Raw genomic sequence first — 18,437 nt, 5'->3', positions numbered from 1 at the left:
AACGCTTACTTCCGAGTTTGGGTTCCAAGTTGTTTGAGTACCAAGCCGTTTGAGAATCAAGGGACCACTGAATTGTAGAGTTGCAAGGGACCCCCCTGGGGTCATCCAGCCCAACCCCCTGCAATGCAGGCTGTCCCTTATGGGGGGTCAAACCTGCAACCTTGGCGTTGTCGGTGCCACGCTCCAACCAGCTGTGTTCCACCTTCCAAATTGGCAGCCCGCATTTTTGCAGGCTGCCCATTCTGGTCCTTGCAGGCTCAGGGGACTGAAAGAGCAGTTGACCTTTGAATTCCCCCCTGGGACAAATAATGCAGAACTGATTGGTACCCCCAGGAGACTCTAAATCGAAAACTCCTGAAGCTGGAGGAAGAGGCGGGGGGGCAGCCTCCAACTCCAGGAAAGGCCATTTCCTCAGCCTGACTTTCCCCTCTGCTAAAATTCGATCGGAAGGCAAGCAGCCAGATCCATATCTCCTGAACCACCATTATTACAGGGCAATAAACAGGTCTGGGCTAATAAAGCACAAGAGCAGCCTTCGACCAGACTGCTGCTCGCTCCATTTCCATGCTCGGCGGGACCTGGGCTTTTAAAGGTAATTTTGCTCCTTTCCAGCTCACAAACTGGGAGCCTTCCTCTCTCTCCCTCGCCAGCGTTTGCAAGTTAAGAACCAAACAACAAAACAAGATTGTGGGCTTGAGGGGTTTCTGAGAATTCTAAGGTGTTTTAGGAATTCTAAGGTCTTATATATATAAAATAAATGTTCATAAATGTACAAGGCAAACACATACATAAGTATATCAACCACGTGTCTGAAATAGTACAGGAGAGCAATCCTGAAGCCATTTGGACTCTCCCAAATTGACCTCAAATATTTCTCTGCAAGGAGGAAGGAAATGGGAAAAGCTTTCCAATTGTCTTTGGACTGTAGGGGCTTACGCCTCCCTGTAAATACAGTCTGGCAAGTATCTGTTCAGCGGAGCACACTCTCAATATGCGTAAGAGATTCAGGAACTAAGTATTTACCATCTCCAAGGAAATAATATATTATTATTATTATTATTATTATTATTATTATTATTATTATTATTATTTGTACCCCACCCATCTGGCTGGGTTTCCCCAGCCACTCTGGGTGGCTACCCAGAAAAGGCATTCTCAGGTGTCCTGGCATACAGGAGAGAAGCAACACACTCCCATTTTTGCTGGGGACGTCCTCTTTCTATGATGTATGGATGATGTTTTGGAGGAGGGTGGTCTTGAGCTACAGGGTGGGCAGTTTCAAAAGTCTATATAAGAGCTTGCACACCTTTGTTTTGGGTTCCTCCTCCCTCCTGCGTGTGGGGAGTGAGGACCCTGTTGCAACAGTTAATAAAGATCAGGCTTACAAGCTGCTTGGCTTCTAATATTCTCTGCTTGGCCTCTGTTATCTTCTCCTACTGATAGAGATCCCACATAAGGACTCTAGACAGGCTTTTGGGTACCCAAAAGGAGCAGTGTTTTTTCTTATAACACAGGGATGCCAGTTCTGAAGGGACCCAGGATGGATTTGCGGCTGCCAAGGACTTCAAGGACCCTGGAACTGGAGGGCTGGAGGGGACCCCAAAGCTCATCTAGTCCAACCCACTTGCAATGCAATGGGAAGGCTTCGGGGGCAAGGGGAAGATGCCCGGGGCCTCGCTCACTGGGAGGGCTGCCTCCGTTGCAGCAAAATGCCCAGTACATTTGGGAGGAGGCTGCTGTCTACAGAGCAGAAAGTGGGGGCAGCCTGAGGCAGTGTAGCTCTGGGATCGGGGGGGGGGGGGAATGCAGGAGATCTCCAAATGCTGCTCCTGCCTGCATGACAGTCGCTAAGACTCCAAAGCGCATTGCTCAGGATTCAGCTCAGCACAAGGAAGACGTTTTAATGGCGGCACTTGCAGAGTAGAGGCAAACAGGTCGGGAAGGGTGACTCACGCACAAACGCCTCACGCCCCTAAAAGCAGTCCTGCACCATTATCCTTTCCAGCCTCTGTCACGGCCATTCCTGAGATGATCCTCTCCCTTTGCCTGTCAGCAGACACCCCTAATGGCCACTAAGTACAGGGCCCGCCGATTCGTCTTTAAAAATAAAAAGAGAGTATTGCCGCCGGTTTGTTCCCAAGCAGGGAGGATTAAAAGCCAAGCAGTCCTCCGCCCTCACCTATCCACACAGACACGCAACACCAGCTCTCGCTTCCTGCTTCTCCACAGGACCAAAGTTTCTGGCGCTTAGAAAGGTAGACTGCCCTGGGAGGTGGAGGCTTTGCGTCGACCCATCAAGAAAAAAATCGACAGGGCAGGTATCTCTTCTACCCACTTGCACAGCCTTGATGTGACTGCGTGACCAGGTTGCATTCCTAGGAAGACTCCTTAGACCGAGTCAGACCATTGGGGCATTGTCTGGGCTGGTTGGAGGCAGAGGGATGGTGGGGGGAACCGGCTAGGGAACCCCCAGAGGAAGAAGGTTCAGAGCTCAGGGAATGGGGATGGGGCAATGATGAGGGAGAAGCAGGAGAAGACTGGGAAGAAGAGGGAACAGGGCTTTGTGAGCGGGGCGAGTCAGTGGCAGAGAGCAGTCCAGAATCGGAGGCAGGAGCTGAAGCAGGAGAGGAAGGAGGAGGAGGAGGAGTTTGGATTTGATATCCCACTTTATCACTACCCAAAGGAGTCTCAAAGCGGCTCACATTCTCCTTTCCCTTCCTCCCCCACAACAAACACTCTGTGCAGTGAGTGGGGCTGAGAGACTTCAAGGAAGTGTGACTGGCCCAAGGTCACCCAGCAGCTGCATGTGGAGGAGCGGAGACGCGAACCCGGTTCACCAGATTACGAGTCTACCACTATTAACCACTACACCACACTGGCTCTCGTGGAGGCCAAGAGGCAGAGATCCAGCTGGGAAGGGAGCCCATAGGGGAGAAAGGAAACTGACCCTAAACCTCTGCTGCCTTGCCGGATATTTTGGGAGAAGAAAAGGCTCTGGAGTGAACACGACGCCAATCCAGAATGGAGTCCCTTGTCTGCCTCCTTCCGGCAACTCCTGCAGCCAAGCTGCTGCCCAGCGTCTTGCTCTGCTTTCCTTCGGACCCCGTCAGCGAGACCAAGAGGGGGTTTCTTTCCCCATCTGACAGCCCAGGACTTCCCTACACACAGCCCAGGCTGGTCACCTCAGCGCTGCCTATTGCAGCAGTTGGACTTCACTCGCGGGAGCACGCTCCATTGTCTCCCAAAACAGAGACAGCTGTAACAAAGCACCGGGCTGTTGTGCATTCGACATCGGAGGTTGGGGAAAGGGTAAAAATAAGATTTTCGTGCTGGGACACACTGGGTGGATCTCTTTATGGCGGCCGGGGGCTTCAGCAGCGAAGCCCCTCGGGCTGTGGAAGCAGCTGCCTTGCAGGGCCCTGGGGTGCCACTCAGGCACGACTCGGCTGGGCTGGCAGCACATGAGTTTGTCATGAATCACCCGAAGGAGCGCCTGGCATGACTCAAATGGTGCTCTCCTGACCCATGCCGGCATTTAGTGACCAGGCACTGATTCAGAGGGAGCTAGCGGAAAACTCTGAGGAACAGAGAGACCCCCGCGGCCCATGCTTTGTGGGCCAAAACCTCCCAGGGGAAAGACCCGGTTTGGAAATGTGCTGCTCCCTTTCTTTTCTTTTCGATTTTAAATGTTTTATTGAAATTAAAATGAAGAAACATATAGAAGTATTATCTATAAAGGAACTAAAATAAAAAATTAAACTTATTACATTACAATATGTTCCTCTTGGATTCCTAACGACTTCCCGTCACCCCACCATGCGTCTACCACTTAATCTATTTGCTTCCTTTTGTTAACTTTCATCAATATTATATTTCTCATACTGATCCATCATACTGCAGAAGTCATTCAAAGGCTGCCACAGATGTCATGTTATTACAATAATCCATTAGATTTTTTTTATATACATATCCCACTTCCTAATAAATGTCTGATCAGAGCGACCCCTCAATTTTTGTGTTAATTTAGCCAACTCGGCATACTCCAACCGTTTAGTTTGCCACTCCAGCTTTGTCAGTGTTTTCTCTCCTTTCCAATTCATAGTGATTAGAATTCTTGCCGCTACCGTAGCATACAATAATATTTCTCTCGCATTTTTAGGAATATCTGGGCCTAATATCCGGCCCCCGAGCCTTAGTTTGCCTGCCCATGGTCTTGACCCAGCAAGAGTTCCCCCGCTAAGCTATATCTAGAGCTGAATCATCGTAAAGCTTGGTCTGCGTATATCTTTTTGAAAAACACACGCACCCACTTCGAAAGAAACTAAAAACCCACAGCGGAATTACTAGTGAGTGAGTCATGGGTTGACAATATAGGGGAAAGTCGCTTTGAAGGCAGAGGGAGGGGAAAAGAGAAAGGAATATGTATATATTTATCGATTTTGCTCCAAGGCCAGTTCTCAAAGAGCGTTCTCATTCCCCTCCGACGCCTTCCAGGCTTCTCGGTGATGAAGGGCTTCGGAATTAAATTCTGCACCTGAGCCCCCTGGATACAAGGCTTCGACTTCCGCGGAAAAGAGTGGGTGGGTGGGGGGAACAGCCTTCAATTATACAGAAGCTCCCGGTCTCTCCCTAACAGCCTTACAGCCTCTATTTGCCGCTGTCCCTCCCGCCAGGCCCCAAACCTTTTTCTAGATGGAAAACTGCCAGGCGCAAAGAGGTAGAAACTCTCCCGCAACTGGGGGGGGGAGATTCTGAGAGATGGGCGGCTGCACCTGCCACCCGCTTCCCAAGCCATCTGCTGGGACCCCAAAGCAACCTCAATGAGGGCAAGTCTCCTGCCAAGCCATCCGAGGATGGTGCACGTCTGTGGGAAGAAGAAGGGGTCCCAACTAAAGAAGATGAGCACGTTAAATTAATGGAATATGCTGAAATGGCAAAACTGACAACTAAGAGGAAGAGACGACAACGAAGAGACGTTTATTGCATATATACAGAAACAGTGTACACAGGTTAAGACATTAGCAGGGTTTTAAAAATCACTTGCAATTTTGCAATGAATGGATAAGAAGTAATTTAAATAGGTGTCAAGCTGAACAATGGACATGCGGTATATTGATAAAGAAGGGAACCAAGGAAGGGGCTAGAGGGAAGTCAAATTGTTTTGTTTTGTTTTGGTATTGTTTTGGTTTTTATTTTCTGTTATCTTTTGAAAATCAATAAATCGTTATAAAAAATAGAGAAAGGATGGCGCACACCTGAAGCCCTCATTGGAGAACAGCTTCCAATAAGGCTGGCTGGGGCTCAGAGGAGCAGCTTGGTGATTATGATTCTTTCGCTGTCGTCCCTTCATTGCGGCGGGTCAGACTAGATGACTCTTGGGGGACCCCTTCCCACTCTGCACCTCTACAGTTCCCGAATCCTGCAGCAGTGCTGGACTCAAGGAACAAAAGAGCAGAGGTTCACTGCCTGGCAGCCCAGCCATTCCCCCTGATTTGTGGCCTGGGGATTCAAGAAGCAGAAGACAAGGAGGAAATGGGTTTTTTCTGTCTGGCGGAGAGTTCGCAGGCAGGTCAGCAAGGATCTCGCAAGGGGAGATGCGGAAACGTCGGTCCAGCTTTGAGAAAGCCTGGGCTTAATCACTAGACGCTGATGGAAGAATTCAATGGCAGCCGAGGCTCTGGATTACTGATAGCTAGAATGAGGATAGCTAGGATGAGGATCCCTAGATGTCTGGGGCTGGGGAGATGCCTCTGGGTCTGACCCCTGGCTTTCCGGACAGCTCTTCCATAAACATGGTCTTAACAAGGAGTCCGTAAGTGACTGTGGAGGCCAGTTCTGGATCCCCACATCCTTCCACAGTGGGGACATTGATTTCCAGGCAGGAGTTGATCCCGGTGAGGGTTTGCCAAGCATGCCTTCCTCTTGGCACGTTTCTCCCTTGCGTCCTGAGTTTGAGTGTCTTCAAAGCCCAGGACACCTTTGGTAAAGGCTGTTCTCCAACTGGAGCGCTGGCAGGCCAGTGTTTCCCGGTTGTCGGTGTTTATACTACATTTTTAAAGATTTGCCTTGAAAGAGTCTTTGAACCTCTTTTGTTGACCACCAGCATTACGCTTTCCATTTTTAAGTTTGGAATAGAGTAGTTGCTTTGGAAGACGATAGTCAGGCATCCGCACAACATGACCAGTCCAACGAAGTTGATGTTGAAGAATCATCGCTTTGACACTAGTGATCCTTGCTTCTTCCAGTAAACTGGCATTAGTTCGCCTGTCTTCCCAAGTGATGTGTACAATTTTTCGCTCCCCGCCCCCCAGCCTGTCACCTGAGTTACTCTCTCTCTCTCTCTCTCTCTCTCTCTCTCTCTCTCTCTCTCTCTCTCCCAAAGGTGCTCAAATGCCTTCTCTCTCTCTCTCTCTCTCTCTCTCTCTCTCTCTCTCTCTCTCTCTGAGGCAGGGCAAACTGACCGCAGAGGAACTAGGTGCCATCAAAACAAGGACGACTCACAAATCCTTGCCGGAAGCCACCAATTCAGCAAAGTCATGTTGTTTTTTTAAAAATTCATTCTTTATTAACAGCCTCAAAACTCGGAATCGAAAGCAATCATGTTCAGACTTTCAGAGTGTTGTTGGTCCTGTTGACAGTGTGCCTTTCTTTTTTTAATTCCCCCAGGTGAGAACAGCAGACATGACATAAAAAAATGATGATGGATAAAGAGGATAGAGAGAAGTTTTCTCTCCCTCTCGCAGAACACTGGAACTTAGGGACTTCTGACGGAGCAGAGTGTTGATTCAAGACAGATAAAAGAAAAGACTTCTTTATGCGGCACAGAGTTAATTTATGGTGCTGAGATACCCACAAAACAGACGTTGCCCACAGTTCCAGTCACTACACAGAGGCAACTGAAGGTTCAAAACTGCTGCAGAAGATAAGGCTTCAGTAATACAGGTCAAGGTGTTGCTGTATACATACAGCTCACAAGCTTTGCAGATATAGATAAAGATATATATGCAAGTAGAAGGGGTTTTGTTGCTCCAGCAATTCAAGACTCCAACTCACGGACAACACTCGTGGACTGACCCACAGGGGGATGTTCCTCCAGCCAGGAGGACTTCCTCCCTCACCTGGTCTGGAGCATCTTCCCTCTGTGTGTGACCAGGTAGAGGGCTGTGACCCTAGCAGACCCCATCAAAGGGCCGGTCACACAGCCATCTTCCCCCTTCTTCTTCAGTTATTCCATCTTGATGTCTTTTGCTGTCTGCTGGCTCTCAGCCAGCAGCACATGGGCTCAATCCCCACATGGGATAAACCCACTCTCTCTTCTGTAACTACAAGCTAGAGCCTGCCTTCAGGACCAAGCTGTGAACTGAATGTAAGTAAACTTCTTGTTTCTTCTAAGAGAAGACTATTGTGTCTTTATTCTTTTTTAAAGGGATTAAAGGGGAATTTACCAGGAACAATCCAATGTGGACAAGCCAGACTGACTTGCTTAACTCAAGAGATTCAAACGAATCTGTCAACTAGCTTCCTGCAATATACTGGGGAATGTACTCTGCTACCAGCTCACTAGCGTGAGTAAGGAAGGATAATATTTAATCAATATATCCTCTCCTGCTACCCACATTCCCACAACCCCCAGTCTCTGTCCACACCTCTCAGCAAGGGGGAAGAAATTCTCTTGCATTGCCTGTGGCCCTCAACGGCCCCATATTGTTTCTTAAATGGCCCTGGTTTGGCCAGGTGGTTTTGCCTAGGGCCAAGCAAAATTCCTCTGAAGCAAAATTTCTCCCTTCACATCCCAAATTATCCAAATCCTATGCAATTTATTAATTTCTAGGGTTTAGGGGGCCCCCCAAATCTATAACAGCACAAAGCTCTTTGTTGAAGTCTGTTTGCCATCACTTGCCGCCGCCATTCTCACCGCCTCAAGAACCTGCCCCGTTCAACTCTTTTCAAAATGAGCCTTCATTTCCCCTCTGCGAATATATTCAGCGCTAAGCTGGTTGCAAGGTTTGTCCTCGTTGGGGTTTCAGATGGCAGGTGGCACTCTGTTCCGAGACAAAAATTGCTCTGCTGCGATGGTGTGCGAGTGTACATGTGACACACACACAAACACAAACACACAAACCTCTCGCTCTTCTCCTCCCCATCAATCATCTCAGACTTTGGTATTAAAAATAGACAGGCTTCGGTTTGGGAAGGGACTGAGACTGCCATAGAGACCATCTGCTCTGTACTCTGCAGTTTGGCAAAGCATGGATCCGTCAACCAGCCTTTTGGGGACGTTGCGCTTTAGGGCAAAGAGAGTCCCAGGGCTTTCAGGGCATCGCAGAATCTCATTGAGCATGCCGCCCCTCTGTCTCTCCCCGGGAGTTCCTGTTCCACGGGTACCCCCTGCTCTGATGGTGCCGGCACAGACAGCATCCTCCCTAGCGGGTGGCTTGCTCCACAGCCGCTCTCAGCAGAAAGAGGTCGCTGGGTTGCACAGAGGCACAACGGGCACCCTCTTTGGCAAGAGAGTGCTGTTGGTGGGAGTGCCCAGTGGCTAAACCCAGTTTACCCAGAAGACACGAGCAGAGGTGTGCTGGATCAGGGCCACCTGATTCCCTTTGTGTGTGTCTGTGTGTCCCTGACATCTGATCCTCAGTGGTTAACTGCCCTGCCCAGGGGAGGCTCCACTGAGCTCAGCTTTAATCCACACAGGGAAAAAAGACAGAGGCCAAAAGAGAGGTTTCGGATGAAAGAAAGAAAGAATTTAACCAGCATGCTAGTCTCTGCCCTTTCCTGAGTGCCACAGGGCAAACTCTTTCCAAAATGACACTTGGAAAAGAAACGCCACACGCTGGGCCTCTCAATCCAGGGCTGAAGGTTTTATTCCCAGAAATAAAACGCAGAATGTGCTGCCATCTGTGGCGTCGCCGGCGCCAAAAGGAGACGTTGGGATTTGGAAAGCCGTTATAAGGATATGCATGGAAATTCAACCAAGGGGAAGCGAGGAAGTCACTTAACAATGTTAATAAGTGTAATTTTAATAAGGTTATGATTTATATTTGTTTGTTTATGTGTTTTGTTCGTTTATAATTTTGTGAAAATTAATTTTAAAAAATGTGAGGGGGGGGAGGAGACGTTGGGTGGGGTGAGGGGACTTGGCCTTCTTCTGGGTACGCAGTGAGGAAGCACTCGGGACCCAGCTAAGAGCAGCTGCAAGTCAGGGTTCAACAGAAGCGCCTTGAGGACCGGGTTCTTGGCAGGCAAATGTCGCCGGTGGCACGGATGGCGGCGAACAGGAGGAGGAACGTGGCAATGCGGGGGTGAAAAAATAGCGGCGGGGCAGACTGAGCGGCAAACAGACCAGTTCGTGACAGAACCTCGTAGGGTTTCCATGGCTCTGCATGAGGCCTTCGCCCTGACAAAGCAGCTCGTGAAACCCAGAAGTCTGCACCCATCACCGCCCCCCAAAAGGGACACCTTTTCTGCCCCACTTTAAGAGGACAGCGGCTTGCTGCCTTAGCAGACCAGGTGGCTGCAATGTTCCCTTAACTCTGAGCACAAAGCAGGTAGACTGCCCCTGCCTCTGGAGGCTTCTTTTTTCTAAGGCTCCTGAATGAAGGTTCTGGTTGAAAGGGAGGTATGAGAAGCTGCCTTATTCTGAGTCATATAAATGCAGGCATTTCTGAACCATCTCCTGCTTCTCCGACTTCCCCGTCCCTGCACAGACAATTCCATCTGGCAAAAGAAGACGAGGGAGAGAGGCTGGCTTTGTTCTCTTCCGCACAAAAGCCGCTGCAGAAACCAACCTCATTATTCTCTTTTACTTTCTCTCTCCCGGTCGGATTGGAACATCCAGGCTGGCAAATTGCACCTGGAGGACCTGGAGGAAATGAGCGGAAAGAGCATAAAAGGAGGGCAGCTCATCTCGGACTTCCCAGGCCCTCCCTTCGGGGCACGGAGGCGGCAAAGTCACAGGGAGGTGCTGGCAGAAGCACTTCATTTGCACGCAAAAGGTCCCAGGGTTCAATCCTTGGTGTCTCCAGGCAGACCAGGAAAAGACTCCCTGTCTGAAAAGAGCGGCTGCCGGTCAGAGTAGACAACACGAAGCCAGATGAACAGATGGTCTGACCTTCCGATGCTCCTAACTCTAAGTCACCCCAATGCAGTCGCTGGTCAGGGGCAAAGAGGTGCAGGACCATGAATTTGTCTTATATTCTTGTGTTTCCACCCCACCTTTTCCTCCAATGAGCTCGGGGCAGCGTACAGTACATGGTTCTCCTCCCATGCCTCATTTTTTATATAAAAAAAATCCTTTTTATTGGTTTTTATACAAATACAAAAACCATGAAACACTTATCCAGCAATGCATCTAGACATCTCCCACCCCTCATTTAATCCCCACAAGCACCACCCCCTGCAAGGTAGCTTAGGCTGAGAGGCAGTGGCTGTCCCATGGAGGGTGGAACTATTCTGCCCCATGAGGACTAGGATCTTGCTGTATCATTAGAGGAGCGCCATAGCTCAGCAATGAAACGCCTGTTTTGCACCACCCGAAAGATTTCCAGGCTGCATCTCCAGATAGGGATGAGAACTACCACCCGGACCAATGGTCTGGCTGGGAATGAAGCGGCTTGCTGCTGAAACCAGAATCAGGAGGACTAGACGATTGCATCGTTTTGAGGGCAAGGACGACAGCTCCGTGGCTCTTAAGATGCTCTGCCATGGAGATCTCACCCCCCCCCCCGCCTGCTTAGAGGGGGGGAGGATGAAACGAGGACCAGCGAACTTCCTTTACGGGCCGAAAATGCCCATTTGGGTCAGATATCCACAGAGAGGGGTTTGCGACAGAGACCACCCCGCATCCTGGCCAGGCGCCCCCCTGGTCCACGCCCGGACCGCACCCACCACCAAGACCCTTCCCAGACACCCGGTAGAAGCTCTGCTGACCACGCCCCGGTCTCTCCAAAATTAGGGTGGCTTCGGAGCCCTAAAATCTCCATGCCAGCCCCTACCTCCCCTCACTGGACCAGCGCAGAGGGTCGCCAACCAAAAACCCCCAACACGCAGCGCGTTTTAGCCGAGAAGGAACGTGACGCTGCCCTCAACTCTTAATGGATTCATGTTTTTGTGCTCTCCCCAATCCTAAATCCAGGGCGCGCGCGCAGAGACCCTCTCCAATGCGGGATGCGCGCAGCTCCGAAGCTTCTCCTATAGTGCGAGATCCCGCCCCCCCCCAAAGAAACACACCAAATGTAGGCACCCCCCCATTCCCTACTCAGCGCAAAGGGCAGCTTCAGAGAGGAGAGGCGATGCGTCCGTGGAGCGCCAGAGCGCACACAGGTTCTTAGAGGGGGCCCCCACGCCTCGCCTTGGGTGAAGGAGACGGACCCCCCCCCTACAAAATAAGCAGCCACGTCTCATTCCCCCGCCCCTCGCAGGTCGCCCAGCCACCCCGAAGAGCCGTCATCCAGAGAGCCTCAGGGCGCACAGGAAGCTCCTTCGCCGAAACCTCTCCAAATTCAGGGTGCGCTCTGCTTGCCCGTTGCTGCGCCCTGCCCCTCCACAAGGTACCTCCCGCAAATCAGAAGTCCTCTCTCGCCCCTCCAGACCCCCGCGATCCACCCCGAGGGCGCCTCTTTGGAGCCTCAGGGGATACGGAGGTCTCCGGAGGGCGGGAAAGAAAAGGGATCGTTACGCACGCGGCTCCTGCGCCTTCCTCGTGGGCAAATTAACACCCACCTCCCACCCCAAACACGCTGAGCTCCCCTTCCCCCAGCTGTGGTTGCTCGGCAGTCCTCCACTGCAGGGGCTGGACTAGATGCCTCTGTGGGTCCCTTCCAACTCTACACTTCGGTTTCCTCGGAAGAGACGGCTCTCTCCGAAGCCAGACGCGCGGGGCTCGAGCTCAGGAAGGCTGCCCTCCTCCCCGGCGCCCCCGGGAGGGGAGGCTCTTACCGGCGGTGGAGCGAGGAGGGCCAGGACATCCTGGGGTTCTGGAGGGCCGGGCGGAGGGAGGCGCGGGCCTGGCGGTCCCGCTCGGTGTCGGAGTGGAAGCGCTGCTTGATGCGGATGTGGGTGCGCGGCTGGCGCCACAGGTGCTTGGGCGGCTTGGCCAGCCCGGCGCCTTGGCGGCTCAGCTCCAGGCCGCCCCGGGAGGCGCTGCTGTCCGCCATGGCGCGGTGCTGAAGCGGCAAACTTTCTCCGGGCGCGCCAGACGCCGCCTCCGCCTCGCCGGCCCGCGCGCTCCGTTATATAGAGCCGGCGCGGACAGCGCGCTCGGGGCCAGATTTAGGTGGCGCTCATTAGCCGGGCGAGGGAGGCAGGGAAGGAGGGAGGGAGGGAGCCGCGCTGCGGACAGCCCTCTCCTCCCCGCCCCCCTCCCGCCCCCCCCAAAAAGCGGCTCACCCAGCGGCCAGACCAGAGGCGCCCTCTCTGTCCGGGAAAGGAGACGGAGGGCTCAGGCCGGAGGCGACGAGAAGAAGGGGCGCGCTCTGCACATGCTTGCTTCCCAGCAGGCTCTGCTTTGATTCAGGAACATCGAATAATAGAATCGTAGAGCTGGAAGGGATCCTGAAGGACATCTAGACCAACAGCCCTGAGGAATCTGAAGTCAAACCCGGCGCCTCGGCTCCTCACAAGCAGCCTTAGGGCAGCCCCCCTGCTCTGAACCCCCTAAGTGGGTGACCCAGAGGACCCCTATGCCCAGCGTTAAGCAGAACCCAGGAGTCCTGTGTGCCTTTCGCGTGTGGGTTGCCAAAGGGGTTGGGCGGGTGCAAGGCACAGCGCCAGGCTGCGATGGGAGTTAAAGGGTGTCATAGAGTGGCTAGCGAGACCGTGTTGTGTAGTGGTTAGAGTGTCAGATTCAGGGATTTGGAGGACTTCCAACTCTACAATTCCTGGGCAAGGAGGGGCAAGAGTGCCAGCCTTGCCACTCACCCGTTTCCCTTTTTTGGGGAGCCCCTGCTGCTGCCAGCTGAGTCACCCTTAGCTGCACCACCAGCCCCTTCTCATTTAACCCGCCACCAAGAAATGCCAGGCAAATGCAGACGCGGCTGCTTTATTCCTTTGGGAGCTGTCCCCATTCAAACTGGGGGAGAAATAAATGTTCAGACGCACACAAAGACCCCTAAACTCTTTTTGCAACCGGCAGAAATGAAGAAGCAGCGATCGAAACGCCCTCGAAACGAGCGGCTCCTTCCCTTTGACGGATGGCGCATCAAGGGGAGGTGGGGGAGACGCTGTAGAAACACCAAGAGAAACTCCCTTGATGCTAAGCCAGGCCTTTGGCCCCTCAAGCTCAGTGATGCCTGCACAGGCTGGCAGCAGCTCTCCAGGGTGTGTGAGAGAGGAGTCCTTTTCCCCGGATCCCCATAGAGGTGCCATCTAGGATTGAGCCATACAGGAACTTGGCCATGTTCCTTCCCCTAACGATAAAGCAAGAGTCTAGTCCTCAGTGTTCTGGTTTTAATAGGGAGCTGTTTCACACAGAATCAGACTTGGCTCAGCACTGGCTACACTGAAGGGAAGCAGCCGCTCTCCAGCGTTTCAGGCGGTGGGTGGAGGTGTCTAAGGCCTCCCCGGAGATGCTGCCAGAAATTGAACTTGCAACCAGGCAGGAAACTTTTTACGCAAGCACGTCTTTGAACCAGAATTGAAATTTAATCTGCCCGAAACGATTGCCCACCCCTCCTCCTTCCCACAGAAGCCGGTTCTGTGCCTTGCAGTGGAAAAGCAAAGGAAATTCAATCAATCAGCCAGTCAATTTCTGCAACAGCTTAATTATTACCGAGACGAGCAATAAAGTGGTTTGACTGCTCCAATTCTTCCTCCTGCCTCTGGTGGATCATGCGGGGAAGGGGGACTCGCAGGCAGAAATGTTGCCGTCCAAATCACTTTTATCGCCAAGGCAAACGGGGGCGGGGGGTCCCTAGATTTATGCCTGCTACAGAGCTGTGAAAAATGCACAGGAGCCTGAGCAGGGAAAGGAAATTGGCAGTCTTCCTCATCTTTTCTTTCCTCTCCTATCTAAGAGGTAAACAGAGCTGCAGGGCCTGTGAGCCCCAGGCTGGGGGAGAGGCCAGATGTGGCCCCCCAGGCTTGCTATCTGGCCCTCGAGGGACTCTACCTGCCACCCCCCTCCACCCCAGAGGATGCTGGCTGTACGAGTTCGATCTTGGCATGGAATGGAAACTCTGTCCAAAAAGAGAGAGGCGAGAGGCAGTTCTTAGCTCCTAACTTCTCAGAGAAGGGCGCTCTGTGCAGGCTCAGAAGCCACCAAAAACCGTGCAGATTTGACAGCCCACGACATGCCCTGGGTCTTTCCTTCTCGACACCATCAGGGAAAAACTCTACCTCTTACCTCATAACGCTGGTGCCTTCGGTGCTGGCTGGGGGTGTCTCCTCAATGGTGAAAACAACCCTGCCGTGTTCTGGCTCCGGGGCACGGCTGAGGTCAGTGCCTGCCAGATGCCGGGAGGCGAGGGGCGGCAGCAACAGCGTCCCTGAGAAACGGCGCTTGATGGCGTTCCCTGGGAGAGCTCCAACGCCAGGGCCCAAGTCCAGCTGCTCTCGGGATCTCTGGAGGGGGGAGAAAAGAAAGGGGGGAGTCAGCAGTGTGCTCAGACCATTTGGGGAAGCACCCTTTCCTCGCCCGGCTGCCACATTGCCCGTCTTTCTAAAATAAAGAGAACCCCCAGGTTCAGAGGCAGTCTACCTGTGAACACCAGCTATGAAGGCACGAACCACAAGGGAACACTGTTGCTTGTGTGGCCTGCTATCGGAAATAGGAAGCCAAGTTGGAATGACACACTACAGCTCTGAATAAAAGGCATAAGGGACTACCAGTAAATTAAAAAAAAGTAAGATTCTAGTCCTCAACAAAGGGCTGGATTAAATACGATCGTTGGAAGCTGCAGCAGTGCTGCGGAAACCTGCTAAGGGGTAGGAAACTACAAGGAGGAAGCAGCTGGAGAGAATGACTTCTGGGTCAGTGCATGTGGCTGCCTGGAATAACATTCGCTTTTTTTGCTGCTGCATCACTCAGTTGACATATTCAGCTTGTGGTCCCCCAAGACCCCTAGATCCTTTTCACATGTCCTGCTAGTAAGCCATGTGTCCCCCACCCTATATTTGCACATCTGGTTCTTCCTGCCCCAGATTATACTTGACCTCACCCAGGAACAGCTGTGGGGCAGGATTCCTGCATTGCAGGGGGTTGGACTAGATGGCCCTCAAGGTCCCTTCCAACTCTACAGTTCTGTGATTCTGTAGTTTCAGTTGTCTCTATACTAATGCACAGAGTATGGGGAACAAGCGAGAAGAATTGGAGCTCTTAACACAGGATGACAAATACGACTTAACAGGGTAACTGAAACCTAGTGGGATGAGACACATGACTGAAATGTAGACATGGAGGAGTATAAACTATTCAAAAGGAATAGATCAAACAAGAAAACAGGAAGGGAGTGGCATTATATGTAAAGGATGTGACAGGCTGGATGTGAGCGAAAAATTGGATGTGGGAAGACAGGCGAACTAATGCCAGTTTACTGGAAGAAGCAAAGATCTCCAGTGTCAAAGCGATGATTCTTCAACATCAACTTCGTTGGACTGGTCATGTTGTGAGGATGCCTGACGATCGTCTTCCAAAGCAACTCCTCTATTCCGAACTTTAAAATGGAAAGCATAATGCTGGTGGTCAACAAAAGAGGTTCAAAGACTCTTTCAAGGCAAATCTTTAAAAATGGAGTATAAGCACCGACAACTAGGAAACAGTTGCCTGCAAGCGCTCCAGCTGGAGAACAGCCTTTCCCAAAGGTGTCCTGGGCTTTGAAGACACTCGAACTCAGGACACAAGGGAGAAACGTGCCAAGAAGAAGGCACACTTAGCAAACCCTCACTGGGATCAACTCCTGCCTGGAAACCGATGTCCCCACTGTGGAAGGACATGGGGATCCAAAATTGGCCTCCACAGTCACGGACTCACTGTTAAAACCGTGTTTATGGAAGACAATCTTACTCGGCCAGGCGGGAAAGAAGGAGAAGGAGGAGGAGGAGGAGGAGGAGGAGGAGGAGGAGGAGAAGAAGAAGAAGAAGATGGTGGTGGTCTTTGGATGTCCTTATGACTACTGGATCACCGTCACCCTGAAAAGACTTTTCGAGGATGACTCTTAGGGAGGGCGGGAGGGAGGGAGGGGGCGGGTGGGTTGATTGAAGAGGCACCAAGTTCGATCCATCTCCTAGCTCCATCTATGGACAGCATCCATTAACTGCAAGCATTAGCCTCCAGCAAAGGCTTAAAAAATTCATCCCCTCGCCTCCATATTTATTATTGCTTCCATATGACATCGCTCCAAAGAAAAAGCAACGCGAGCCATTTTAGAAAAAGGAAAGGAAGGGGAGACAAAAGCAGTAAGATCTCGTTCTTCCTCTGAAGGCGAAGCAAGGTGTCAGTCCTCATGATGCCAAATAAAACAGGAAGGGAGGAAGGGGCCCAACAGTCAGTCTGGACAGCTCAGTTGGTTAGAGCATGCTGACAACGCCAAGGTTGCAGGTTCAGTCCCCATAGGGAGCAGTGCTGCAGAGGGTTGGACTAGATGACCCAAAGGGTCCCTTTCCAACTATGATTTTCCTCCTCTAGCTCAGTGTGACAGCAGCAATCCAGGGTTTGGGGACTGGAGATACTGGGGATCGAACCCTGGGAGCTTCTACCTGCAAAGCTCTGGACTTCCCCTTCCAAAGACAACAAGCTCTTAGTCCTTGTGGTTCTTAGTGCTCATTTAAACCGGAAGCTGACCTCTTCTTGTGGGAGTTTATTAGCCAAACTCCCCCTCTGCACCTGGGAAAAGGCTCAGCTAAGGAACAAACACGCACAGAGGGAGCACCTGCTTTTCTGATTCCTCGCCAACAAGCGGTTGCCCTGGGGTGCCAATTAGCGCCGCAGGAGGGTTAATTGCCACTTACGGGCAGGCACGGCCACTCTCTCTCTCACGGCTCGGCTGCCAATCATTTCCGCCTGAGAGCACCTGCCAGACCCGGCCTCCAAGATGGGTGGAAGGAAGCTGGAGGAAGCGGGTTGTGGGTTCGAATCCCCCTCCCCAAAATCCAGACACACGTTAAGAGATTTGGGCCAAGCCTGGGGAACGGGAGACATTTTGTTTAACCGCTGCGTCTTTATTTTAGGTGCTTATTCCCCACTTTTCAAGCTTGCTTTCCCAAGCAGCTTGGCTGTTTTGCAGAACCATCGGGCTGGAAGAGAACCCCAGGGGCCATCTAGTCCAACTCCCCCCACAATGCAGAAGAGTCCCCAACAGGTGGCCATCTGACCTCTGCTAGAAAACATCCAGTGAAGGAGAGCATCCACCCCCTTGAGGGAGTGCGTCCCACGGTCAGACTGTTATTATAATTATTACAAGATATTGCTTAAGGCCTGTACCGTCTCTAGGCCAGTGAAGCACCACAGCTAGAAAAAACCAGTTATACTGTATAAAGTAAAATTAAAGCAAATCCCAAACAGGAGAACATTTTAAACCAGCAGAGAGAACAAGAATCAATCAGGGTGTCTTAAAAAAAAAAAAAAGAGCTTTGCAAAGCCTGCCTAATAATAATAATAATAATAATAATAATTTATTTTTTATACCCCACCTATCTGGCTGGGTTTCCCTAGACATTCTAGGCGGCCCCCAACAGAATATTGAAAAGCAGAAGAAAACTTCAAACATTCAAAACTTCCCTAAAGAGGGCTGCCTCCAGATGTCTTCTAAAAGTCAGATAGTGGTTTATTTCCTTAACATCTGATGGGAGAGGGTGCCACCACCGAGAAGGCCCTCTGCCTGCTTCCCTGCAACCTCACTTCTTGCACTGAGAAGGCCCTTGGGAGAGGGACCCAGGTGTCGGGCTGGAGACGCTCCTTCAGGTCAACTGGACCGAGGCTGTTTAGGGCTTTAAAGATCAGCCCCAACCCTTTGAATTGTGTATTCAAAAAAGCACATTTGGACCCGGAGGTGGGCATCATCGCCTGCTTGGCATGGCATGAGCAGAATCTGCAAGCGAAGGACCTGCCAGGCCTGGCACGCTAAGAGGCCCAGAAGAGCCCAGAGCGAGGGGGAATTCCTGCTTGTTTCCTTAACCGGTCCTCCGCCGCCAACTGACAAAGAGGCCAAGAAGCGTGACCCGTTGCCAAGGAACCCGGAGAGAAGGGGCACCCATCGCCCAGCACCCGGAGGGCAAGCCACGGCCTGCCTGCCCTGACCGAGGGCGGGAGGAGGAAGACTCTGCTCAGGATTTGCGGAGCCTTTTCTTCTCCCAGAGATTTAGGTTTAGGGTCAGAGTTTCCCTTCTCCCAGGTGGGCTCCTTTCCCGGGGGGACGAGCCCCCCCTGCCCCTCGCTTCCCCCCACGGCACAGGCAGAAATTGCCTTCTTGGCCGCTGGACACCCCCTCTGGCTATCTCCT

At 51.9% G+C, this 18,437-nt stretch overlaps 1 protein-coding gene across 1 annotated transcript in view; it reads right to left on the bottom strand.

The window, feature by feature from the left end:
• Positions 1–18,437, bottom strand: part of PDE4C (phosphodiesterase 4C) — a 51,306-nt gene that overhangs the window by 27,064 nt on the left and 5,805 nt on the right. The window contains exon 3 of the mRNA XM_081177714.1: positions 14,345–14,562. Coding sequence (XP_081033840.1) covers positions 14,345–14,562 — 218 coding nt within the window. The remainder of the gene's footprint in view (positions 1–14,344; positions 14,563–18,437) is intronic.

The sequence above is a fragment of the Podarcis bocagei genome (genome assembly GCF_964188305.1).
Source record: "Podarcis bocagei genome assembly, chromosome: 18".
In the NCBI taxonomy this organism is placed as follows: Eukaryota; Metazoa; Chordata; class Lepidosauria; order Squamata; family Lacertidae; genus Podarcis; species Podarcis bocagei.
Note: the sequence above shows the minus strand (reverse complement) of the source record. Positions and strands in the feature narration are given on the sequence as shown.